At 40.7% G+C, this 27,222-nt stretch overlaps 1 protein-coding gene and 1 pseudogene across 1 annotated transcript in view; both read left to right on the top strand.

Moving 5' to 3' along the window:
• RALA (RAS like proto-oncogene A) overlaps positions 1 to 27,222 on the top strand; it is a 75,227-nt gene that overhangs the window by 33,628 nt on the left and 14,377 nt on the right. The window contains exon 2 of the mRNA XM_032304240.1: positions 26,768 to 26,920. Coding sequence (XP_032160131.1) covers positions 26,807 to 26,920 — 114 coding nt within the window. The 5' untranslated portion in view covers positions 26,768 to 26,806. The remainder of the gene's footprint in view (positions 1 to 26,767; positions 26,921 to 27,222) is intronic.
• On the top strand, positions 7,416 to 10,741 carry LOC116568671 (annotated as a pseudogene).

Here is a 27,222-nt window from a genome sequence, read left to right as displayed (position 1 = left end):
ATGCTGTGCCAACTGAGCCAGCCAGGCACCCCTCCTTTCATTTTCTTAACTGTCTTTTATTGTTTGAAGGCAGAAAATAAGGTTTTTTATTTTTTTTATTTTGAGTATAGCTGACACACAACATTACGTTAGTATCAGGTGTGTAGCATAGTGACTTAACAAGTCTGTGTTATGCTGTGCTCATCTCAAATGTAGCTACCACTTGGAATGAATGAATGATTAAATCACAGGAATAAAAGGCACACCATAGGAATGTAGCAGATGACGGTGTAATCATTTACTTAACTGTCTTTTAAAGAGTAACAGTTTTTCAGGGTGCAATCGAGCCCCACATTGGGCTCTCTGCTCAGTGGGGAGCCTGCTTCCTCCTCTCTCTCTCTCTCTACCTGCCCTCTCTGCCTGTCAAATAAAATCTTAAAAAAAAAAAAAAAAAAAAAGAGTAGCCGTTTCTCATTTCGATGTCGCATTTATCGTTTTGTTCTTTTGTGGATTCTGCTCTTGATATTCTGTCTTAGAAGTCATTACTTAATCCATGGCCACATGCCTAATTCTGTGCTTTCTTCTAGAAGTTTATCTGTTTTAGGTTTTACATGTAAGAATGGTCCGATTTGAGTTAACTTTTGTATATGGTACTTTACTTTTTTTTTTTTTAATGTATGGATATCATAATTGTCCAGTATCATTTTTGAAAAGACTGTCCTTTCTGTACTGCATTGCCTTTTGCACCTTTGTCAACAGGGGTCAAAAACTGAACAACCCACTTGTCCACCAGGCGGTGGATGGATAAAGGAGTAGTAGTAGTGTATCCATACAGTAGAGCACTGTGCAGAATAGAAGGAAAAGAAGGGCTGATGATACTACAGGGATGTATCTCAGAATTATGTGGAGTGCGGGAAGCCTGAGGGATACATACAGCATAATTCTAGAAACTCTAGAAAATGCTAATTAACCTATATAGAAAACAATTCAATGTATGTATGTATGTATGTAATGTATGTAATTCAGTGTATTAAGGAGGGTGACAATGGAAGGGGAGATTATGATGGGCCAGACTTTCAAATACGTGCAGTTTATTATATGTTATACGTCAATAAAGCTGTTACAAATAAAATTCTAAAAATTTTATAGAATAATACAGTAAACTATGTCTTGATAGCTAAAATTTTTCTTTTCTTATTTCTTAATCTTTTCTTCATATAATAATTCCCGCTTTGTTATTCCTATTAAAAAATGATATGTAGTTGTCTTTCTCTGCTGGACTTACTTCGCTAAGCATGATATGCTCTAGTTCCATCCATGTTGTCGCAAATGGCAAGATTTCATTTCTTTTGATGGCTGCGTAGTATTCCATTGTGTATATATACCACATCTTCTTGACCCATTCATCTGTTGATGGACATCTAGGTTCTTTCCATAGTTTGGCTATTATGGACATTGCTGCTATAAACATTCGGGTGCACGTGCCCCTTTGGATCACTACGTTTAAGGAGCACCTGGGTGGCTAAGTGGGTTAAGCCCCTGCCTTCAGCTCAGGTCATGATCTCAGGGTTCTGGGATCAAGCCTCATATCAGGCTCTTTGCTCAGCGAGGAGCCTGCTTCCTCCTCTTTCTGCCTACCTCTCTGCCTACTTGTGATCTCTCTGTCAAATAAATAAATAAATAAAATCTTTTTTAAAATGGTGTGTAGTTCTTAATATGGCATTCAGAAAATGTGATTTGTAAACTCACTTCAGTTATACCTTCTACTTCTTTATTCAAGTCCTTATGTCATGTCATTTCCTACAAAGTCTGTTATCTTTCCTTGTTACCATTGTTCAATGGCATACAAACCATTTTGTTATCCATTTAACTCAAACTCCCCCAAATGTCCACACATATTTCACTAGTAGAAACTGAAAAATGCATAGGATCAAGATATATGAGGTTTAAGGGGAGAAGTATAAAAAAGGAAATGATCAGGGGCAGATGACATAGGGAGACACTATTACAGAATTTAGATTTTAACCTAAGAGCACTATGGAATCTTAGGCCATGTTGGACTAATTTCCCTTCTAAAGTGATAGGTTGTGGTTACGTAAAGAGGCAGGCAATATTAACAATGAGGGGCTTCATGTCAGTCTCTTTGGTATTTTAGTTAATATGTAGTTTTTGGGGGGTGGCAGGGTCAGTACTCTTCTTCTGATACTTTAATTTATCCCCAGGCTCTCTACATTATAGTTGCATCCTGTCAGGTGAAATATAGCTAACAATTCAAAGTTCAGAACTACCTGAATTTCTTGCTTCTGCTTCTTGACTTTATGAGAATGACAACTATATTTAGGCTTAAGAATTTAGTCTGCTGGAATTAAATACAGGCTTCATATATTCATCCTTGCTGTTTTTCAGTATGAAATCTTATAAAATGGCACGTAAGTGGTTTTAGCATTATATTTTTCTTCCTTTCAAACCTTTAGAGTCAAGGTTCACTGATTTGGGATTATCACCATTCTCAGTAAGCACTACTGATTCTTGATGACTGCAAGGGATAGCAAGAACCCGGAAAGGACAAAGGTGATTTATGAGCAGCGGCCAGTTTTCTGGCAACCGGAATGCTCTGTTGTTAAAGTGAGTTTATGGTTAGAAGTTTCTTTGTCTTCATACAGCACTTGTCACTGCCTAACCAAGACCATGTTTTTCAACACCTGGCATAACCTGAAACTACTAAATCATAAGAGACCAATCCTTCAAGAGGTTAGTTGAACTCAGTCCTCCAGTAGGATGGATTGGTCTGTGGAAGCCCATAAGTGGTTACCAGTTACTAGTAAAATAAACATACTCAGCCCTTGAACTGAACCCTTGGTTTTGGAATAGAGCAAACAAATGAGGATAAGGGATACTGGCTTCAAAAGTCATATGTGAGTACCCAGTGATTTCACGTCTGCTCTAACTACACTGACGCAGATACACAGATTCTGCCGGATCATTACTATTCTGGGTCAGTTCGTTTTAACTCTACCACAGCTTTCTGTGGAATTTCTTACAAGTGACTTACCTCTTCTCTAACCCTGACTACTTCTTAGGAAAAATGAGAGAATTGACTATTTTAAGACTTCCTTCTGTAGTTCTTCAGTTACATTGTATTGACTTGACTTAACATCTTGCAGTGAAACTTCTAGATGAAAATGGAAATGACTTTCTAAATCCCTTCACATATAAAACTGGAAGAACTAGGCTAGTATACCAAAGGGGATATTGTATTGAATGAGGTCCCTAAGGAAATACCACTTTCTATGGGGCCTGGACCTTCCAGATGTTATCACTTTGATTATCAGAGATGATAATGACATGCTACAACTTTGCTTCTAACCCCCCAGTTTGAATTTAGGTGCACATGTGTAGTGTTTTCATTTTAATACATGGTTAGTTTGGGGTGATGCAGTTTAAAGAGATGGGAAGCTTCGTTGTAGATGGGCCTGCTACCCAGCCTATGATTCTTGACCATTCCTGATGAGCTCTGACTATCCCCAATCAGCTCCTTCTACCCACTCTCGCCCACAGCCAGCCCCCACCCCCAGAGTAATAGGACGGGCATTCTGCTCTGTGTTCTGGCTGTTAGATATGTTAGAAATGACCAAGGAGGCTTATCCTTCCTTGATCACACAGACAGTTGCTCTCTGTGGGAGTCATTTTAAATTAGTGTTGTCCAGTCTCTTCTTCTGCCTCCATGAATCCATCTAGAACCCCAGTGGTCTTTATTCCAGACGTAATGATGATTTGTCCTGTGGTATCATCCCTGACTCCACTCCTCCTCTTCCCAGCTGCATTTCTTACCCTCTCACTTCCCCATACAAAATCCGGGTATATTTTTGCCCACTTCTTGACTAGTGTTAGGAAACTGGGAGCAATAGGTGTGCAGAATTTAGTGCCTGGTACAAAGTAGTACATTCAATACTCCTGTATACAGTAGTGCTACAGTATACAAAGTAGTATATTCAGTAAATGTTAGCTGTTTTTAGTTGTGGCTGCTTTCTATTAAATGAATCATATGAAACTGCTGTTTTATAAGTAAAAAAAGAAATCTAATGTTGGCAGTTTTATATAGTTCAACTTTATAGATACAGAGAGTGATGGTTTTTAACCAGGATGTGAATTAGAATTATCTAGTCAGCATTTTACAGTATGTAAATATACACTGGCCCCAGCCCAGCCCATTGAATCAGGATCTTCATGCATGGGTCCTGGATAAGTCCCTTTTTTATTTTCTTCCTTTTTTTTTTTTTTTTTTTTAAAGAGAGGGAGCATGAGCAGAGGCAGGGGCAGTGCACAGAGAAAGAGAATCCCAAACAGGCTCCACACCCAGTGTTGAACCCACTGCTGGGCTCAGTCTCACAACCCTGAGATTATGACCTGAGCTGAAATCAAGTCTGGCACCCAATCGATTGAGCCACCCAGGTGCCCCCTGGGTAAATGTATTTTTTTTTTTAAAGATTTATTTATTCATGAGAGAGAGGGGGACAGAGGGAGGAGCAGGCTCCCTGCCAGCAGAGAGCCCAATGTGGGACTCAAATCCCAGGATCCTGGGATCATGAGCTGAGCTGAAGGCAGACGCTTAACCAACAGAGCCACCCAGGTGCCCCATGAGTAAAGCATTTTTAAAAAGCTCCCCAGATGATTCAAATTCATATTCCTGCTAAAATACCTGTCAGAGAATCTTCCTTTCAGATTGTTTTCTTTTAATGTACAAGTTCTTTTCTACAGACCTCTGTTTCTCATGTAACTCATTTTCTGGTCATCAGTTGAAACTTTATTTTTATGACTCCTCAAATTATTGTCATTTTTAATTTCAAGATATGATCAGCTCTCGAATTTGGATTTATCAGTATTTAATCTTGGGAAGGAAAATGTAGGTGCTATAGGATGTTTTCATGATTTTCAAGGAACTTCCAGGTCTTTTTTTCCCCCAGTTCTGAAAGATCACTTCACATTATTTTTCATGCAACTTAAATGTAGGACTTTACACTTTTCCAATATACTTTTGCCTTTTCACGCAAAAGAGAATAAGTAGTAGTAAGCAGGCCACAATTCAGTTTAACATACTTTGACTCACCTGACTCACAATGGCTGCTTACTCACATAATTTTAATGTAGCCAAGAGAAAATGGAGGGAGTTTCTTTGAACAGCAGCTTTCTTCCTTCACTGATACTAATTTGTTTCTTGTTCTCTTATTGTTAACAGTGTTTTGAAATTTCTGGTAAGTGGGTTCTAGATAAGCCCAAAATTACGAACAAAATTTCTGTTAGTTCATTGACAGCTGTAGACAAAATATTAAAACCCCGAAAAGAGAATTCTGGGCTTTTTTCTACCTCCCGCCACTGTGTTCTCTCTGATTGCACTCCTTACTCAGGAAGTGGGGTTGCTTTAGTGGCATATATAGTTTCTTAAAATACAGAGAGGTTTAAGTTCAGTGTGGCTTCTGAAGAAAAATGACTCTCAAATTTGTAAAGCACTTCATTAAAGTGTATATATACACTAAACAACATGCAGCCTTTGCAGCCTTTGCTTAGTTACCTCAAAATTTTTTTCTGAGGAAGGAATGTTGAATTTTACCTAATGCCTTTTTCTTTTCTCTTCTGTTGATTATATGGGTTTTCTCATTTGGCTTATTCATGTGATTAGATCTTACTCTAGCATTCTTAATATTAAGCTGTTAGTATTTCTGGGATGTAACACATTTAACTGTAATGGATTATACATTACTAAGAGGTAAAAATGAGTTATTTATATTTTATGAATGTCTGTTCTTCAATGATATTATAATGTGGCTTCTTTTTGGTATGATTAATGTCATTTAGTCCCCCTGGCTGTTATTACCCAAATGAAAGGATTAGGGTAGCCTTTCTGTGCTACCCATGGGAATTAGCTCTTTAGGTTTAAGAGAAATTGCCTTTAAACCTACCTGGGGCCCCCGGCTCCTGGGTGGCTCAGTCATTTGCGCTTCCAACTCTTGGCTGTGGCTCAGGTCATGATCTCTGTGGTTGTGGGGCCGAGGCCCATGTCCAACTCTGGGCACAGTGAGGAGTCTGCTTCAGATTCTTTCTCCCTCTCCTTCCCCCTTGCCACTCCCCACTCACTCACTCTTTCTCTTGAATAAATAAAATCTTTAAAAAAACAAACAGAAACTGTCTGGGGCCCAGGCCCTGTAGAAAGGTCATTCTTATCAGTTTCTTCCATAGTGGTAGTAAAGTTTAGATGGTAAACACTTAGGATCTGGATTTTTTAAAAATCCTGGCTTCACACCAACAGTGTGACTTTGGGCACCTTCTCAAGGCTCTCTGTGGCTGAGCTGTAAAATGTGGGTTATAGTTTTAATGTCCTTTAAGAGTTTCTTGAGATAATCAAGTAGTTGAAAAAGTGTCCGACTTAAATACTCAATAAATGAAAATATTTATTTTCCTGCAGTGTTACTGTCTTCAGGTATTTTTTTTTTAATTTCCCTTTTATTCTTTTTCCTGCTTTCCTTGGAATTTTTCTCCCAGTCTCTTGAACCATATGATCGGTTGAATGCTCTCTATAAGATAGTTTTTGTGGGGCATCTGGATGGCTCAGTCGGTTAAGCAGTTAAGCATCTGCGTTGGGCTCAGGTCCAGATCCCAGAGTCCCAGGATTGAGTCCTGTGTGGGTCTCCCTCCTTGGCAGAGAGTCGGCTTCTCCCTCTGTGCCGCAGCCCCCATCCCCTTCCCTGCTCCTCTGCTCGTTCTCTCTCTCAAATAAATAAAATAAAATCTTCTAAAAAAGATAAGGTAGTCCTAGAAGAAGATAAAATTCAAAAATATTAACATTAAGTTACCACTCAGGTGACTTTTCCTGCTTGTGTCTTTACTCTCCAAGTTTTGTATGATGAATACATGTTGCTTTTTATAATAATGAAATATTGGGGCACCTGGGTGGCTCAGTGGGTTAAAGCCTCTGCCTTCGTTCAGCTCAGGTTATGATCCCAGGGTCCTGGGATCGAGCCCCGCATTGGGAGCCTGCTTCCTCCTCTCTCTCTCTCTCTCTCTTTCTCTCTCTCTGCCTTCCTCTGCCTACTTTTGATCTCTGTCAAATAAATAAATAAAATATATATATATATATAAAAATAATGAAAACTTTAGGGAAAGAGAAGCACACATCCCATGTGCGTGTGTATATGCATGTGTGGGCGGTTGATCAACACTAATGGTAACATTAAGAGTACTCAACAGCATTCAAGATAGCCTTCAGATATGAGCCTGTGGTTAAGCACCTCGGTGGCTCAGTCAGTAAGCATCTGCCTTTAGCTCAAGTCGTGATCCCAGGGTCCTGGGATCAAGCCCCACATTGGGCTCCTGGTCAGCAGGAAGCCTGCTTCTCCCTCTCCCACTGTTCCCTCTCACTGTCTCTCTCTCTGTCAAGTAAATAAATAAAATCTTAAAAAAGAAAGAAAGAAAGCAGGAAAAGAAATCAGCCTGTGGTAAACAGTTTTGCAAAGGAGAAAGTTGATAAATACTCAAGCTATTATTAAATATAAGTTCAGATTGTCTATTTTTATATTCATTGTTAGAGTTTTTAATGAAAAACAGCAATATTTCCTGGTTTTCTGCCGTGTCATATTTATACAGCAAGCATCATAGAGTACATACTAGGAGCTTAGTGAGACTACATGGATGCCTCGTGCCACGCGTGATAGCAAGTCAGAATTTCAGAGGTTACCAGTTTCTGTTTTCTTTCTTTCTGTGTTTTGAATGACTCCCTGCTATTATTTAAGAAGAATTGGCTGCTGGCCCTCTGCTCCACCTTGTAGCTCCCCCACTGCCTTTTCTCCGCCCACCTTGGCCTTGCTGCTCACCGCCCCCACCGTGGGCGTACTGTCCCGGTTCATTGCCACCTTCCCCCTAGGTGTCTCTCTGCGGTCTCTGCCAGAACCAGCTCCTGGTGGACCCATGTGGAAATGGGACTCCCAGACCCCATCGTGGGAGTCCCAGAAGCCTTTCAGAGAGACAACAGCAAAAAGATGAATCTGGGAGTTGGTGCCTACTGGGTGGTATGGAAAGCATTATGTGCTTCCCAGTGTCCGAAAGGCAGAGGCCCAGACTGCTCCAAAATATGTGGACAAGAATACCTGCATGTCATGAGACTTGCTGAATTTTGTAAGGCAGCTGCAGAACTAGTCCCGGGTAAGACCAACCAAGTGCTGAAAAGTAGCAGATAGGTCACCCTGAAGACCATTTCTGGAACTAGGGCCTTGAGGATTGGAGCCAGTTTTCTGCAAAGATTTTTTAAGTTCAGCCAAATATCTTCTTGGGGAATCATCCTGGGGAAATCAGGGACGCTGGCATGCAGCCCCAAGGTTAATTGATACAATAACCTAAGACGTGCAGCTTTGACTTCACAGACACTATGGAGAACATTTTGAAAATGCTGCAGCAAAGTGTTCTTCTGCATGCCTGTGCCCACAGTCCCACGGGAGTGGACCCTCACCCTGAGCAGTGGAAGGAAATTGCAACGGTGGTGAAGAACAGTTTCTTTGCATTCTTTGACATGGCCTCCCAGGGCTTTGCTAGCGGTGATGGCAACAAGGACGCCTGGGCTGTACGCCACCTCATCGGACAGAACATTCAGGTTGGCCTCTGCCAGTCTAATGCCAAGAACAGGGGCCTGTATGGAGAGTACATGGGAGCCTTCACTGTGGTCCGCCAAGACGCTGACACAGCCAGAAGGGTGGAGTCACAGTTGAAGATCTTGATCCACCTGATGTATTCCAACCCTCCCTGATCCGTGGGGCCCAGATTGCCTCCACCATCCTGGTCAGCCCCAACCATGAGGCAGGCCCTGTGTGTGTGGCCCACAGCATCATGAGCGTGCTGACTTCACTGGTCTCCAGCCTCAAGGAGGGCTCCTTCACACCGGCAGCACATCACCGACCGGACTGGCATGTTCCATTTCACAGGACTAAAGCTCGAGCAGGCTGAGAGGCAGGCCACGGAGTTCTCCGCCTGCATGACAGAGGATGGCCGCACCTCTGTGGCAGGGGGCTACCTTGCCCTTGCCTTTCACTAGGTCACCACGTCATTTCCCTGGTGAGAGGAAACAGAGACGTCCTTCCCATCTACGGCCTCCACTGAGGTTCACATGGAGGAAGAAGGCGGGCTGGTGGTGGCCCGCTCGTCATTGCTTTCAACCACAGGACTTCACACTCAGCCACGGAATGTGTTTCTTAGAGAAGGACATGTCGTGAAATAGGGCAGAGGCATCTGTAGTGGGTGTCTGAAGCTTTGTGGCTCAGAACCAAACTCCTGCTCATCCGTTAACTTCAGCTGTTCCAAGAGAGTTTACACGTACAAGCAAGAAATAGCCCCAAAACAAAACAGAACACCTCTCTATCATGCCATTGCGATGTTCCAGAAGCTTTCGCTGCTGCACATGCTGCTGTTGGGGGCAGCGCTGTAGATCCAGCATGAGCATAGCACCCACGGGAGGTGTTTCGGGAAGCCGTGCTCCGGCATTAGCAGGCAGCCTCGTGCTCGTCCTCCCGTGATTGAGCGAGCCGACCCGCAGGCCTCATTCCAGAAATCGTGGTGCATGAAAACCAGCAAGTGTGCTTCCCCTGCCGCGAGGAAAATAAAGATGGCATTTCCTGTCTTATTTAATAAAGACAATAGGCTCTTCTTTTTAATACTTTCAGGCATTTTAATGTTCCTGTCCTCTCCCTTAGCATTGCTGTTCTTTTCATTAAGCACAGAGATCTGTACCGAGCCCCGGTTCTCATCCGGTCCTACTGTTTGACCCACCGTCAACCCAGTCGTATAGGGCTTAGTTCGGCGTCCTCTTCCGTGATTGATTGTCTCCTGTCGGGATGCCGCCTCTGCCCGTCGGACCTCTTCCGTCCTTCAGTACAGTGGTCAGTCTCTCATTTCACCGCATGAGCGGGCGATGCAGGGCAGAACCAGAAAAGATCGGAATATCCTGGCTCCGCTTGTAACCTGTGTGTGCCGCCAGCTGCCCTCGGGCTCTGCATCTCCCTTTGGAAAGATGACTGCCACCCGCTCCAGTCACGTAGACTCAGTACAGCCTGGTTTTTCTGTTAAAGTATCTATAGATCCCCCCCCCCCCCGCCAAATAAAAACAAATAAACCATTGGCTATTGAACCACATTTCTGTAAAGTAGGAAATCAGCATGTGGTCTAGGAAAGAGCTGTAGTGGAGGTCCGTTGGTACAAAGGTTCTCTTTATTGCCGTAGAGTTAATCTTTAGCTTTATATTCCTGGTTTGTGGGGCGCCTGGGTGGCTGGGGCGGTGAAGCATCTCCCTTCAGCTCAGGTCATGATCCTGGCACTTGGAGGATCCGGCCTGTGTCGGGCTACCTGCTGGGCCTGGAGTCTGCTTCTCCCTCTCCCTCTGCCCCTCCCCGTTTGTGCCTGCCGGCTCGCTCGCTCTCACTCTCAGATACATAAAATCTTAAAGAAAACTAAATTCCTGGTTTATAACAATAGTTTCAGTACTTCATTTGCAGAGCATGACTGATCAGTATGGCCCTTTGTAAATTCCTAGTTTTAGCTAACCTGTCTCAATGCTATAAAGAAAACATTTTTTTAAAAAAATTCACTTCCACACTTCTCTATAGCAGCAGTGAAGACTACTGGCTCTCCTTTCTCTTTTCTCCCACTTGTGCCTCACTCCTACTCCTGTTTCTGTGCCAGAATTTGCCTAATCTTAATTTTTTAATTTATGATTATTTGGTCACTCATTTCAGGAAACCTATTTAGTCTTTTTTTTTTTTTTTTTTTTTTTTTTTAGATTTTATGTATTTGACAGAGAGAGAGTGAGAGAGATCACAAGTAGGTAGAAAGGCGGGCAGAGAGAGGGGTAAGCAGGCTTCCTGCTAAGCAGAGAGCCCAATGCTCGATCCTAGGACCCTGAGACCATGACCTGAGCCGAAGGCAGAAGCTTAACCCACTGAACCACCCAGGTGCCCCAGGAAGCCTGTTTATTCTTAAAATTGGTGCTGGATACTTGAATTCTTTAAAACTGATACTAATTTGGGACACTTGGATGGCTCAGTCAGTTAAGCATCTGCCTTTGGCTGAGGCCATGATCCCAAGGTCTTGGGATTAAGCCCTGTGTCACGGTCCCTGCTGAGCAGGGATTCTGCATGTTCCTCTGCTCCTGCCTGCCCCCCACCCCCAGCCCATGCTCTCTCACTTGCTCTCTCTCAAATAAGTAAATAAATAATCTTAAAAGATAAAACTGAGGTTAATTTTAATTAGATGTCTTTAATGAGATTTTCGTAGTTCCTGAATTTGAAATATTTTGGGATTTCAAGGAAGTCACCAAGGATTTTAACTCAGGTTTGTGTAAGTGAAAGCCAGTAGACTGACTCCTCTGTGTCAAGGAGGGCTCCCAGTCAAATGACAGAGGAAAATAAAATTTACAGACAGAAATTTGTAAATTTGCAACAGCACTGAGAATGGGAACAGATGGAGTGACCATCAACAAAGCAGAGACTTTCCACGTTTTGGAAGACAGAAAACAGATGGCACTGATGAATGAACCAGGGTGGAGGAAGCCCCAGTCCGGCATACCCAGGAGCAAAGCCTGCAGGGGGAATCTCTTCTTCCCATAGGTTGCTGAAAAGGCTTGATGCTGAGTCAGGAGGACCAGCAGAAGAGATGACAGGACATGGTATTACGTATGTATGTGTCAGGAGTTAACTGGATAATCCCTGCCCATACACCCAGCCTATACAAATGTTGCAACAACACTGGTTCCCATGGTAATTTTGGAAATCAATGTTCAAAAAAAGTTTCCTTTTAAACTCTCAGCCTGAGGAGGACTCGGAGTTCCAGTGAAAGTGTTAGTGACCCAAGGTAAACTCTCCTTGGTTTGATATTTGGGGAAGAATCCAACCTGTCATGCTGTTCCTTGCCCAGGAGCCCTGAAGTGAAGTGTGTCTGTTAAAATGCCAGTGAAGCTAGAGTCTCCAGATCTGTAACGGGAAGTAGGTCACCCACCACCAGTGGAAATGGCCTGGGGAAGCTAGAGGAAAAAAAGCCTAGCCAGTGGTGACATGAAATTTTATAAAATGTAGTACAATACTATTGCCGGATTAATACAGGAGATGAATTAACAGTTCACAAAATAACTAAATGGAAAAGATACTCATCCTCTTCATGTAATCAAAGACAGAATAGAAATAACAATGAGATCTTTTTCCTAATATATAATGAGCAGATTTTTTTAAGCAGGTTTTTTTTTTAAAGAATACCAATTGCTAACAGGAACGTTTGAACAATTGCACAGCCCTTTTGAAAAGGAGTTGGACATTATGCCTAGTAAACCTTAAACAATCCATTCATTCATTTCTAAGACTCTACCTCATGAAAAGCATTTTAAATGTAGAAATAAATGGTCACTCATTGTTACACTGAAGAATTCTCACTGGCTCTAACGTCTTCTATTACAACACTTGGTAAGCAAACTCATGTACATCTACAGAATGACTGTTAAAGAGCCATAAGAATTATAACCATCGAGTCAACAAAACCCAGGAAAACAAGTGTGACTTAAGTGGAAAGGGATGCAGAAAGCAAACTTGTGTATTGCAACTTGACCTCTTTCCATCATGTCTCAGTACTTGATTATGACTCGCTTCTCTCTCTGCCCATCCACTACTGCCCCCTCCCATGCCTAGCGTGGTACCTGACTCTCAGTAATTATGTTGACTCAGATGATGGGCGTAGGAAAAAGAAACGGGAAGGAAATCCAGAAATAAGCCAAAAGATCAGAGAAGCCACTTTACACAGAGAGAGCTAGCTTACTAATGAAACATGTGTTAAAGTGGAATTTAATAGATGTCTTCATGTGAAATTAGATCCTTAAAAATATTTCATGTGTTCATGTTTACTGTTAAACTTTTTGTATTCTAATATGTAGTGCTTTTTTTTTTTATGATTGACGTACTTATTTTAAAGAGCGTGCAGGAGAGGGGCAGAGGCAGGGAGAGAGAGAGAAACTGAAGCTGACTCCATGATGAGCATAGAGCCCAACACTGGTTCCATCCCACAACCCTAAGATCACAACCCAGGCCAAAACCAAGAGTCAGTTGCCTAACTGACCACACCTCCCAGGCACCCCACTAATATCTAGGTTTGATATTATCTTATTTGAATAATTTTTAAGCTGAATCATTCAGATATGATCAATTCAGTTATTTTTTCTGGTTGCATTTTTTAACTTAGCAGAGTTTTCATAGACAATATGAAGTTCATAAACTATCAATAAGAGAAACTGTAAGAAAGAAATCAAGTCATAATGACAAAAGACTGAGGCTAGGGTGAAAAAAAGACACTTATACTTAGGCTATACTTAGATTCTTGTTTTAAATTATTTTTTTTAATTTTTTAAAAAAATTTTATTTATTTACTTGACAGAGAGGGATCACAAGTAGGCAGAGAGGCAGGCAGAGAGAGAGAGGAGGAAGCAGGCTCCCTGCCAAGCAGAGAGCCCGATGTAGGATTCGATCCCAGGACCCCGAGATCATGACCTGAGCCGAAGGCAGAGGCCCAACCCACTGAGCCACCCAGGCGCACCTTGTTTTAAATTATTTTGATCTGTTAAAAGATCAGTATTGACTTCCATTATTTCCCTGAATGAATCCTCCTCACCACCAACTCTCAAGCCTCCCACTGTCCCCCGCCAACAAAAGGCTGCTCATTCCTCTTTGTTTCCTTACCCATGTCCATTCTAGCCAGAAAGTTGGGTGATTTGGCTTGAACTTCCCCATTCACCCTTCATAGCTAATCTGTCCCCAGACTGGTTGAGTATCTCTTGAATCCATCCACACCTTCTCCCTGGTCCACATTCAAGTCCACGTGGCCCTCTAGCCTTCCAGCCGTTCTGCCAGCCTCTGAGTCATAGTCTCTCTCTTCGGAACTCCCGGTGGGTCTCCACTGCTCTGAAGACAAAAATCTAAATTCCTGGTACATAAGGTTCTATTCCTGGCCCTTTTTACTTCTGGCTTCATCTCACTCTTTCCCTCCCGGGTTTACCTCTGGTTGGCTAGTGCTTTGTCTTTTAAGTCTCAGCTCTCAGTTCCTCCTTTGTTCTAGAGAATTTTTGTTAGTTTTAACTGAGGCAAGGGCTTTACTTTTGTGCTGATATTAGTAATTTTTCTTGACTGGTGGCTGAATATTTGCTGCAGAGAAAGGTTGGATCTTCTGAAAAGATGCTTAAAAGTTGAAAGTTTATATTATCCATGCTTACTCTATCAGACATCTTACAGTGCTATTTTATTCACATTAACCTTGGCTTTACAAACAAGCAGAGACCCAAGGAGATAAAATAATTCAAGCCTTTGTGATTTTAAGTCTGTGCTTTGATATCTGACATGTTTGGCAAGTCATATAAATAAATGTTATTATTCAGACAAAGCAAAATGTTAGGACATCTTTAAGTGGTTTCCAGCCACTGTGCCTTTAAAACAGTATTGTTTTCTTTAGTTCAGTCTTTATTATGATTTTGTACTCTCCTTAGTCAGTGCAGCTTGAATAATTAGAAAATATTATGTTGTTACATTTCAAAAATAAAACAGTGCCTCAAAAATTAAACTTTCTGACTTTGAATGTTGCTCATGTAGACCTTGATTGTATACTTTAAAGTGGAGGAAGACCTCTTAAGAGTTTAGGGTGACAATTACTACTAATGTCATGTTTCACCTGGACTTCCTTCCACCTTCTCTTTTTAACAATGACAAATTAATAAGGTTTTGTTTATAAATATTCAAAACAGTAGTTTCTTTGTCATTTATTATTTGTCACAGATTAATTGGAATTCCAAAAATATGAAACAAAAAAATGATGAATTAGACTTTGTCAAAATTAAAAGCTGCTCCTCTTCAAAAAACATGTAAGGAAAATGAAAAGATAAGCCACAGACTGGGAGAAAATATTTTCTGGTAAAGGATTTTGTTCCAGAAAATATAAAGAACTCTTAAAACTCCCTGAAAAAACAAAACCCAATTTTCATAAATGGGCAAAAGATTTGAACACCAATAACATAGATGGTAGACAACCGCATGAAAAGATGCTTAACATGATTAGCTATTAGGGAAATGCAAATTACAACCACAGTGAAATACTAGTACTCATCTATTAGACTAACAGTACCCAGACAGAAAGCAATAGAAATCTTATGTATCTTAGTGGAAATGCAGAAGGGTACAGCCACTTGGAAAACATATTTAAACACACCATGCAGTTTAGCAATCCCATTCCTAGGTATTTACCCAAGAGAGGTAGGAATTTACGTATTTATCTATAAACACACACATAAGACTTGTATGTGAATGTTTATAATTTCTTTATCCTTAACATCTTAAGTGGAAATAACCCAAATAAATGTGAATGGATAAACAAATTGTGCTATTTGCAAACAGCTGAATACCATCCAACATTACAGAAAGATGTATGCACTACTGCTACATGTAACAATATGGATATATCTCAAAAGCCATAGCTAGGTAAAAGAAACTAGGTACAAAAGGTTACATTCAATATGGACCATTAATATAACATTCTGGAAAGGTGATCGGAACTAAAGTTGGATCAGTGGCTGCCAGGGGATGGGGTGATGGGGTAAGATTGACCGCAAAGGGGTAAGAGGAACTTTGAGGGGGGAATGGAAATGTTAGGTTTCTTGACTGTAGTGGTAGTTATGTGACTCTATACTTTTACCAAAATTCACTAAAAGGGTGATTTCAGGGCACCTGGGTGGCTTAGTCATTAAGCTTCTACCTTCTGCTCAAGTCATGATCCCAGGATCCTGGGATCAAACCCCACATCAGCTCCCTGCTCAGCGGGAAGCCTGCTTCTCCCTCTCCCACTTCCCCTGCTTGTGTTCCCTCTTTCACAGTCTCTCTCTCAAATAAATAAAATCCTTAAAAGAAAAAGTGGGGATGATTTTATTGTATGTAAACCAAACTGCCTTTAAAGAAAAAGTTAAAGCCAGTTTTCAACATCGGAAATTATCTTCACAAATTTAAGGGTAAAGAAATCTCTAGGAGATAGATCAGATGACTCCTAAATCAGGTCCCTTGTCTTTTGACTCAGTGGTGGTTTTTTTTTAATCATGAATAAATTCTTATGTATTAAAAGTAATAGTCTTTTTTTTATTACAGGATTTTGTGCCTGTATCAATGTACAATCCTCTTGCCTCCAAAACAAGATCTCTCTTCATTTATTTGATTCTTTATAAAGTTACTAAGTATGTTATTAAATTGTCTTCATGTATATCTTAGTCAGTTTGTGTCAAGTCTTATTCTTTCTTATGTAGCCTTTGTGAGTGCTGTTGTAAATTCAGTCTTTTTTTCCATTTATACATATATATATATTTTTTTTAATTGTTAGACATTTGGTTGTTTCCAGTTTTGGGCTACTGTGGATGAAACTACGAACATTCTTTTACAAGTCTTTTTGTGGACGTATATCACTAGGGTAAAGCGTACAAGTAGAACTTAGGGGTCATGGGGTATGTATGTGTTTTACTTAGCTTTTGGAGAAATTGCCATTTTTCAAAATGACTGTACCATTTTTGTATTCCGATCAGGAGACGAAAGAGTTCTGATAGTTCCACATCCTTGCCTCTATTCAGTGTTGTCTTCTTAGCTTTAGCTATTCCAGTGGGCATCTGACTTTAATTTGAATTTCCCTCTAACGATGACCCAATTTTTTTAATAGGGAGGATTATAGCGTTTTTATTCATAATATCTGAAAATATCAAATGATTCAAAGAAAGCAATAGCATTATTGCTTGCATTATAAAGTTTGCATCTCATAAACATTGAGAAAAAGTAGACAGATGCACAAAAGAAATTTCTGTTTGATTCTGTTAAAAAGAGCTTCCACTCAGTGTCAATAATGATGACCATTGCAGAGTTGAGGTGCTAATACTGAAAGGCGCAGAGGAACTGAATGATGGAAGTACTGTTCCTGTGGTTTTCCTTGATGGTAATATGGGGATTTCTTACTTCCAGACTTTATTCCAAAATATTGATCCAATTCTCTGTTCTTCTGATTTCCTGACATTTCTTACCATGTCTGACCACAAGCCTCACAGTCTTCTTTTTAGTAACTTCCAGAGAATGACCACTTCTTGCTTCGCTACCATTGCAGCTTTTCTCCAAGGCAGTATCTTGTAACAAATGCAGTAAATGCAACGTTAAACAATTTTTGATGAACTTTTTGGCCAAAGAAATATCTTTTATGAATTGTTTATGAAGGTCAAGTACTATGCCCAGTTTTTATTGGGTTGCTTATATTTTTTCCATTACTTTGTTGGAGTTACTTGTATATTCTGGATGCAAGTCCTTTGACAGACATATATGTTGTGAATATTTTTTTCGCAGGCTGTGGCTTACCATTTAGTTTTCTTAACAATCTCTTCTGATGAGCAAAAGATGTTAGTTTTGATAGGCCCAATTTTTCAGTTTTTTCTTTTGTACTTCATATGTTTTGTGTCCTTTCTAAGAAATCTTTTTCTCCTTCAGGATCAAACGTATTTTCCTGTTTTCTGAAAACTTTATATGTTCACTTTACGTTTGGCCTGTCATACATACAAATTAGTTTTTTGGTATAGTGTGAGAAATGCATAGAGGTTCTTTTCTCCCAAGATTTATAGAGTTGTTCCAGGACTGTTTGTTGAAAAGATGGTCATTTCTCCCATTTAATTGCTTTGGCCCCTTCTTTCATTATACATGCTAACTGGTTATTTGAAAAGAAATTTATGTTTTATATAACATAGAAATTTATGTTTTATATAATATATTTGTTAGTAGAACCACGTACTCTCTGAAATTTTCTTGTAATAGCAATTTTTCAGTTGATTCCTTTGGCCTAAATATGAAATTATATTATCAGTTAATAATGATCATTTGCTCCTTACTTCTCTTTCTGATGTCATCAGATGCTATTTCCGGAACAGTGCTAAAGGAGTGATGGTAGTGGGCATTCTTGTCTTATGCCTGACAAAAACGTTAGTGGGAATGCTTTTATTTTATCATGAAACACAATGAGATTTTTAGGGTTTTGGTTTTAAGGTCACCAGTTTCTCTACTGTGTGAGTACTAATAAATTTCTCCTTTATTAAAGTGTTTTTATAAGTAGTGGATTTTGAATTTTATCAAATATTCTAGATCCTGTGAAGGTACTAATGTGATTTTTTTCAACTGTTAATATGAGGAATTATAGTGACGTCCTAAAATATAAAGCTGTTCTTGCAATATCTGGTTGGTCACATTGGTTTACTTGGTCACTTTGGCTTATTCTTTTAATGTGCTGGATTCTATGTGGTAACATTTTTTTTATTTAGAGTTTTTGCACTGTGTTCACATAATAGGTCAGTCAATCTACAATTCCTCTAGTCTCTCTTTGTTAGGATATCATTGGTGTTAAGCTGGTCTCTGAAGAGAATGTGGAAGCTTTTTCTGGAACAGTAAATAGTATTGATAATACCTGTTTAAATTGCTGGAAAAATTATACCAGTGATATTATACCAGGGATATTATTTGTGGCTAAATAGTCTTAAAGCCCTTTCAAAAAACAATAGTGTGTCTCATTTCTGTGGTCAAGTATACCCTTAACTCTTCTAAAATTGTTGATTTTTAGGGCGCCTGGGTAGCTCAGTGGGTTAAAGCCTCTGCCTTCTGCTCAGGTCATGATCCCAGGGTCTTGGGATCGAGCCCCACATCGGGCTCTTTGCTCCTCTGTCTCTGCCTGCCTTTCTGCCTACTTGGGATCTCTGTCTGTCAAATAAATGGATAAAATCTTAAAAATAAAAATAAAAATAAATAAATAAAATTGTTGATTTTATACTAAATTCCTGGGTTGGTTTTGTTTTGGTTTTGTGTTTTATTGAGCAGATATTCTTTTTTTTTTTCCCCTAAAAGGTGTTATGTATTTATTTGACAGACAGAGATCACAAATAGGCAGAGAGGCAGGCAGAGAGAAGGAAACAGGCTCTCCACTGAGCAGAGAGCCTGATGCGGGGCTCGATCCCAAGACCCAGGGATCATGACCTGAGCTGAAGGCGGAGGCTTAACCCACTAAGCCACCCAGGCACCCTTGAGCAGATACTCTTAATGCAGATAGGGAATGTCGTGGGTAAGTTGTTTGTATGAAGTACCTTACATTTTGAGAATTAGTCACTGATTTGCCTATAGGAACTGAACTTGAATGATCATAAACCTTGAATGCACTATTGAAATTGGAGGGCAGGTGAATGGTTCATTTAACCTCTTTATTACAAAGAATCTCTCATTAGGAGCTTTTACAGCTAGTATTTTTGTTAGACTAAAGTCTAATAGTAAGTACCTTTATTAGGAAAGTCTAAAGACAATAATGAACTCTGGAAATATGAAGATCATTGGGATTTTTGTTTAGGGTGGGCAGGGACTGTTTGATCTCTTACTTGATAGAGTATTCCTTATTCAATATTGGAGAACTAGATTGATCGTTTGTTAGAAAGTTTCTTAAAGTTTAAAATAGAGAGTTTACTATTTGGATTGAAGATTTGTAGTCTGAATCTCTTTCCCTTTCTGTATGTGGTAAACTGAGTAATGGCCCACAACATCCATGACCTAATCCCTGGAATCTGTGAATGTTACTTCTGTGACAAAAGTGAGTTTACAGGTGTGATTAAGTTAAGGATCTTAAGATGGGATGCTTATTCTGGACAATCTGGGTGGACCTTAAATGTAATCATGTGTCCTTTTATGAGAGAGGTGGGGGGGAGGGGGTTGACTACAGTAGAGGAGAATGCAATATGACCACAGAAACAGAGATTGTGTGATGCAGCCAGGGGATTTAAGTCTTTTTGCAAAGGGATTTAAGGCTGTTTAAGGGCCAAGGAAAGTCAGTCTCTAAAAGCTGGAAAAAGCAAGGAAAAGATTCTCCCCTGGAGCCTCCAGAAGGAATCTGCCCAGCTGACACCTTGATTGAACCTTAAGACTCATTTTGGATTTCTGGCAGTCAGAACCATAAGACAATCAATGTGTATTGTTTGAAGCCCCTGTAGGTTTGTGGTGATTTGTTACAGCAGCCGCAGGAAGCCCATGCAGTGTGGCTACCCATCCACTAAACCTCAGCAGCCAGGCTTCCGCCTGTGGGGTTCAACTCCACAGCCCCAGCCCGGAAAAACAGTGCCTTTGTGAATGGAGGAAGGCAGAGAAGAAGGGAAAGTCAGGGGATTTGTATATGACACAAGTCTTTTTGAGCATGGTATAGGTGTCTAGTTTCTGAATGAAGCAGAGAAAAACAGTAGGTTGAAAACTTGAAGCCTACCCATAACCAATAGATTCTATAGTATTATTCTAGGACATTCCTTATTAAAAATTGAACAGTAAAAAGTAGAAGATAATTGAGAAACCAAATAAACCAAACCATTTGAAATCCAAGAATGTCTGTCTCATGAGCTGAGTCGTTGAGGGGGAAAGATACGACATCTCCATGCACACACATGGAGATGTCATATCTTAACTAAAATGTAGGTTCAGTCCTCCAATTCCTAGTTTGGATGAAAGTTCCAACAAGGTACTTAATTGCACTTTTTGCCAAGTGAATGCGAGCAATAAACAAGCGTATATTATTATTTGTGACTAATTTTAATTCTTTGTTTAAAACAAGTTGTATATGCACGATACAGAAATCAAAATGCAAAAAATGGTGTGCAGTAAAAACCCATTGTCGCACTCCTGTCCACTAGTGATTTCATTTCTGTCCTCACAGGCAGCCTGTGTTACCATTATTTTATATTGTTCCAGATACAGTAAACAAGTGAATTCCTAAATAAGCCTCTTCCTCATCTGTGTATGCGGTTCATTCATTGTTCTACCTCTCGTTTTTTTCAGTTTAACAGTATGTCGGACCTCCCTCCCTATCACTGGGTAAAGAGCATCCTTGTGTTTTTTGGTTGGGGGTATTCCATATTTCCAGCTTGCACTCCCGGTACAGTGAGTGGATGTACCCGTTTCTCTCCACCAGGGGTAGATAAACTGTAAAGGCCAGAAGTAAACATTTTAGACTTATGGCTCACATGCATTCTCTGTTGTATATTCTTGGTTTGGTTTTGTTTGATTTGTTTTGTTTACAATCCTTCAAAAACATAAAACAATTGTGCTCAAAAAGGAGGCCAAGGGGCTATAGTTTGCTGAGTTTTGCAAACATATTGTTATCAGCGTGATGGGTAAAACAATGGTGTCCCAATATAATTTATTTGTATTTTTCTTATCAGCAAAGTTGAGCATATCAGAGCCATTTACATTTTCTTTTCTGTGACTGTTCATATCTTTTGTCCATTCTCCTATGATTGTTATTTATAGTAACATTTTATATAAGGGAAATTATCTCTTTGAAATGAATTGCAAATATTTTCCTCAGTTTTATCTTTATCTCTTGTAGATTTTGTCAGGTAGAAATTGTTTTGTGATGAGTGTTATTGGATGTTGATTTTGTCAGTTATTTGATGATGAGTGTTATGTAATACTTCATGCCTTTCCCATTCTGAGATTATCAAACGATTCTTCCAGAGTTTTTTCCCCCCTGATGCTTTTGTGATTTTTTTTTTAAGATTTATTTATTTATCTGAGAGAGTGAGTGTGCACACATGAGTGGGGGGAGGGGCAAAGGGCGAGCAAATCTCAAGCAGACACCCCTTTGAGAGAGGAGCCCATGGCACAACCCTAAGATTGTGACTTGAGCTGAAATCAAGAGTCAGACGCTTAACCAACAGAGCTACCCAGGTGCCCCAGTGCTGTTGTGATTTTAATTTATCATCCAAATCTTTGATCCAGGTAGTTTATATTGGTGTGAGAAGAGATCTAACTTTATTTTTTTCCAGAAGGCTTACCAGTTGTCCCAGTACCACTTATTAAATTATCCTCCATGCTTCCCTCCACACCTCTGTTTGAAATTACGCACTAAACCATAGTATGTAGTCAGATTTATGGCTGTATATTCTGTTCCATTGATCTATCTAGACAGGCTTTGCCTTTGAATTACAACTCACTCACTGAATTGCTGTGTGATCATATTTCATGGAGGAAATATAGATGTAGTTAGAGAAATGATCAAATCTCTCTGCAACCTTCACCTGGACCCCTGTTCTTCGCTTTAACTCACCTCCTGTTGCAAAGAAAGAGATGGCCCTCCTGCATGAGAAGTACCCTCTCTTCTATGTCATTAATTTCTGTTTTTTTTTTATTTTTGAAGTACAATTAACATACAGTGTTACATTAGTTTCGGGTATACAATATAATGGTTCAACAATTCTGTAGATTACTCAGTGCTCATCACAGTAAGTGCTGTCTTCATTTTTTTTTTAAAGATTTTATTTATTTATTTGACAGAGAGATCACAAGTAGGCAGAGAGGCAGGCAGAGAGAGAGAAGGGGAAGCAGGCTCCCCGCTGAGCTGAGAGCCCGATGTGGGGCTCGATCCCAGGACCCTGAGATCATGACCTGAGCCGAAGGCAGAGGCTTAACCCACTGAGCCACCCAGGTGCCCCATGTCTTCATTTGTTTTAAAAGAGAGAATATAGGGGCTGTTGGTGAGGGTTGGAGGGAGAGGGAGAAAACCTTAAGCAGGCTCCATGCCCAGCACAGAACCAGATATGGGGCTCAATCTCCAAGTGAGTTCATTTAGTTTTGTGACTTTAAATACATCTGTAAACTGAGGCACCTGGGTGGCTCAGTTGGTTAAGCCTCTGCCTTCAGCTCAGAGTTGTGAGATCGAGCCCCACATTAGGCTCTGCACTCAGTGGGGAGTCTGCTTGAGATTCTCCTTCTCTCTCTGCCCTCCCAACTCATGCATGCATGTGCTTTCTCTATCTCTCTCAAATAAATAAATAAATAAAATTTTTAAGTGCGTCCATAAACTAACTTTCAAATTTTTGTGACCATCTCTACCCTCACTCCTGAATTCCAGACCAGAACATCCAATGTCCTTTTCAGTTCCCAACTGGATATCTAATATACAAGCAAAGCTTAGGATTGCTTTCCCAGACCTATTCCTTCCTTTTTCCGTGTTAGCTAGTGGTACCACCACCCATTCAGTATTTTTAGAAGATACACTTACCCTCCCTGCCTCCGCTTTTCCCCCATGTCAGCTGTTTCTCCAGAAGCATGCACATAGCATAGTAGTTGGGAGAGCCAGGTTGCCTCAGTTTGAGTCCTGACTCGGCCTTGAGCGAGTCAAGTTCTGTTATCCAGATTCTTCAGCTTTCAAATGAAATTAAGATGCTGCACATCTCACAGGACTGTTCATTCATAATCTGTGGTACCCAACTGAACTGATACGTCTGCGGTGCTCCGAGCAGTGCTGGCACTAGTGAGTACTCAGTAAAGATTTGTCATTGTTGTCCCCAGTACAGATAGTATTGATAGTTACGCAAGTACTAGTTAGGGGGACAAGTAGTATTACCAGTTGGGCCGCAGCTGCCGTAGGCCAAGCCTCTGACCTCTCCTGCAGGGAAGGCAGCCCCCTGTGCTCTCCACCCTTGCACCTCTACCAGCCACTCTGCACACACCCGCCAGGCTGATCTTTTTAAAGATAGAAGTGAAGTTATGTCACTGTCTTGCTTAAAAACTCTCCAGGGCTTCCCATTACAATTAAAAGTAAACTCCCAACATTTTTCCATGGCCTTCAAGGCTTTTCTCATTGGCCTCTTTTACCTCTCGGTCTCACCTCCTGTTACCCTCCCCACTCTTTCTCCCAAGGCTCCATCCCTTCTGGACTTCATTTGGTCCCTAAAATGTACCAAACTCTCCCATTTTAGGTCTTTGCATTTGTCATTTGTCAGGAATGCTCTTCCCTCAGAGCTGTCTGGTTCTCTCTTCAAATTCAGGTCTCAGCTCAAATGCTATCTCCTCAAAGGAGTCATCCTTGACTGTCCTGGTTAAACTAGCCCCGTGCCCGTCATCTTCTGTGTTGCACTCAGCAACTGTGGAATTTTCTTATTTGCATATGTGTTTGTTATAAGTTCTAGGTAGGCAAGGGCTTCAGCTTTTTACCATCAAAACAACATCTGGGCTAGGGATTGGGAGCTAAATTGTGGAATGCCAAGTTTTTGAACTGGGGAGAGCGGAGTGTCTCCTCCGTGGAAGCTTCTCATCCTGCATAGCCTCTTGAACGTATGAGACGTGCAGCTCCTAGTTATTAGGGACTGATTGCACTTTGGAAGAATGTCTTTGGGAATCTGCTTTTTTTACATCTACATCACAATTATTTTATAATATTTAAATTTTACATATGTGTATTTTTGAAATAAATACAATGTAGTTATTTAAATTACGTATTTACAAATATTTAAACAGTATTTTAAATTGCTCTGGAAGGAAAAGTGTTCTAACCCAGTTGCTATAGCTGCTAAATGTTTTGCTTTCAAAACACACACACACACAGCTCGTAGAGTAGACTTAACTGTTTTAAAAATAAGACAGTAGTTAGATAGTCATGAAGTGATTACATCTACCAGCAAGTAAGGATCATAATGGTAAGAAGTCATTTCCTGATTCACCTAGGAACACCAACAGCATTGTGTTCCATAAAGTGCGTAGGCTGGGAAGACTTCAGGCTTTTAGTTCCTTATCTGCAATATGCTGTTATTTTTCACTGTTTCTGAGGAATGATAGTCATTCACACTCTAATGATCATGCCCTTAGTACCCAGAAAAGGGGGGGGACTCAATTCTTGTTTGTTGAGTTGATCCAATGGCTAGCCTCCAAGTATGGATTCTTTACAGGACACTTTGCAGTGCAAATTGCTTCTGCTAAAATGTTTATGATACACACTAAGAACAGGATCAGAAATTGCATATACAGTGTCAGCTCAAGGTATACTCCATACAGTTTGAAACCAGTCTCAAAGTACAACATGTTCATGTTGTTAAATGAATAGTAAGATTATGGGAGGTTGTGTTGTGTTGTGTTTTGTTTTGTTTTGTTTTGTTTTACTCCTTAAGACTTTTCTGTTTGAGGGAGCTCATGGGTGGCTCAAGTGTGGGACTCTTGGTTTTGGCTCAGGTCATGACCTCGTGGGTCTGAGACTGAGCCCCTTGTGGGGTTCTGCACTCAGCATGGAGTCTCTCCTTCTGCCCCTCCTCCCCACTCACTTGCGCACTCTTTCTTTCTCCGTCCCTGTACAATAAATAAACAAATCTTTTTAAAAAAAAAAAAAAGAAAAGAAAGAAAGACTTTTCTGTTTGGGCAAATAGTCATATGGGTGTGATTTCTGGATGCAGCTGAGAATTGCCCAACTCTTGGGTGCCTGTAAGCCAGTGGATGAGGCACAGACCCCCAGCAGACTGGCCTTGCCCAGACTTGTGGTTGGATCTCTAGTAGCGATGACCACTTTATACCAGTACCGTCTAAATCACTCCCCACAGTTGTCAGTCTGAGAACATTTATTTGTTCATTAAACATGTTTGTACCAAATGGCTGATTTTGCCAAATTGTATTACTCACGTCGGGTGTAGAGTAAGGCAGGTAGACATGGCTCCCAGCACTCGAGTTGTTTCTGGTGTATTAGGGAAGAAGACCCCGAAGAAGCAGCTAACACATTCAGGCAGTTTCAACCAGGAATAATGGTTATGAGGGAAAGTATCACAGATGCTGTAGGAGAACACAGGGCAGGGGAGAGCTGAGAGTTTCAGGTAAGGCTGAGACCCCAACTGGAATCCAGACGCAGGATACTGCATGGTGAGGGCCAGCATACCTGAAGAACCGAGGGAGGCCAGTGGGGATCTGGTGCAGCTGAGGTGGGGGACACTGGCACGGAACGGGAAGGCAGGCAGGAGGCGGTGTGGCCCTGCAAGCTGCAATTTGGGAAAGCCGTACGGTAACCAAAAGCAGTCAGAGGACGCTGAGAAGGAAGGATAGCAGCAGTCCCCTGGAACACTGAAAAACAAAAAGGCTTCTGGCTTGGGCTGCACACAGGCTGTTGGTTGTGACCTCATGGCCTCTTTCTCTAAGGCTGGGTGCTGGGTGCCATTAGCATAGAGCAGCAGCCAGCTTCTGGAGGAACCTGGTCCTCCCACCCTGAGCACAGACGGACAGGTAGTACACAAATGCATGTTCTGGAGAAAGCGGGGGCACGCTGGATCCAGCTATGTAAATTACATCTACTCCATGGCGTCCCTTGGGAGGTGTGATACACAGTATCGGAGTCTATCTCTAATTCTGCTACCAAGTTACTGGGATGAGATTCCTTCATTTATAAACTGATAGGGAGTAAGCCTTTCAGTCGGCAACCTTTTTTTTTTTTTTTTGCAGGCAGGATGGGAGGGGAGTCAGTTGTTTCTTACTAGAATTAGAAGAAACATCTCTTCTAATTATTGTCAGTAAAGGTTAACATGAGAACAAAGTGATTGTTTGGCATGTTTTCATAGTCTGTGATTATGCTCTAATACCTGCAGTACTCCATTATTGTCAGCATGTGGTTGCACTGGGAAATTTTCATTGTGGGTCGCAGCTCATTACTAAAAACGAGCTGTTCTAGGAGAAATGCCCTTGACTCATATACTTGTTGTATTGTCATGGTGTTCCCTGATAAGTGCTTCTTCCTCTAAATGAGCATACTTCATTTGCCATCTGTTTCAAATCACCACAGTGATTTCATGAAAATGAAAACTAGTATCTTGAAGCCCAAGGACACCGTATCTCTTCCCTACACTTGCAATTCTGAAGAAGAATGTACTGAACTTTGCTTATTTTTTCATCCTTTCTAGATTCTTCTTACTCCTTTGCTACAAACTCTGTGACACAAGATGGCTGCAAACAAGCCCAAGGGTCAGAATTCTTTGGCCCTACACAAAGTCATCATGGTGGGCAGTGGTGGTGTGGGCAAGTCTGCTCTGACCCTACAGTTCATGTACGATGAGGTGAGTGCCCGTTTTATAATGGATAGCAAACTTTGGGTTTAGAGAGGATATCTATGGCTTCGTTTTGGTGCTATTTTAAGTATATCCCTGAATCCTTGAAAGCTACTGAACTTTTTTTTTCCTCATTTTTCAGTTCAGAGCCAACATTTATACACATCCTGATTTAATAAGTCAATAACTCAAGAGGCTTAAAAACGTTATATTTTAAAAACAAATCAAACCTTGAAGCAGTACCTCCTTTAAAGCGATCTAACTTTGGCTTTTTCGTTTTAAGTGTTTAATGGAGGTTCCCATCTTGAATT

This window comes from Mustela erminea, chromosome 11 (assembly GCF_009829155.1).
Source record: "Mustela erminea isolate mMusErm1 chromosome 11, mMusErm1.Pri, whole genome shotgun sequence".
Classification (NCBI taxonomy): Eukaryota; Metazoa; Chordata; class Mammalia; order Carnivora; family Mustelidae; genus Mustela; species Mustela erminea.
This window is presented reverse-complemented; position numbering and strand designations above follow the sequence as displayed.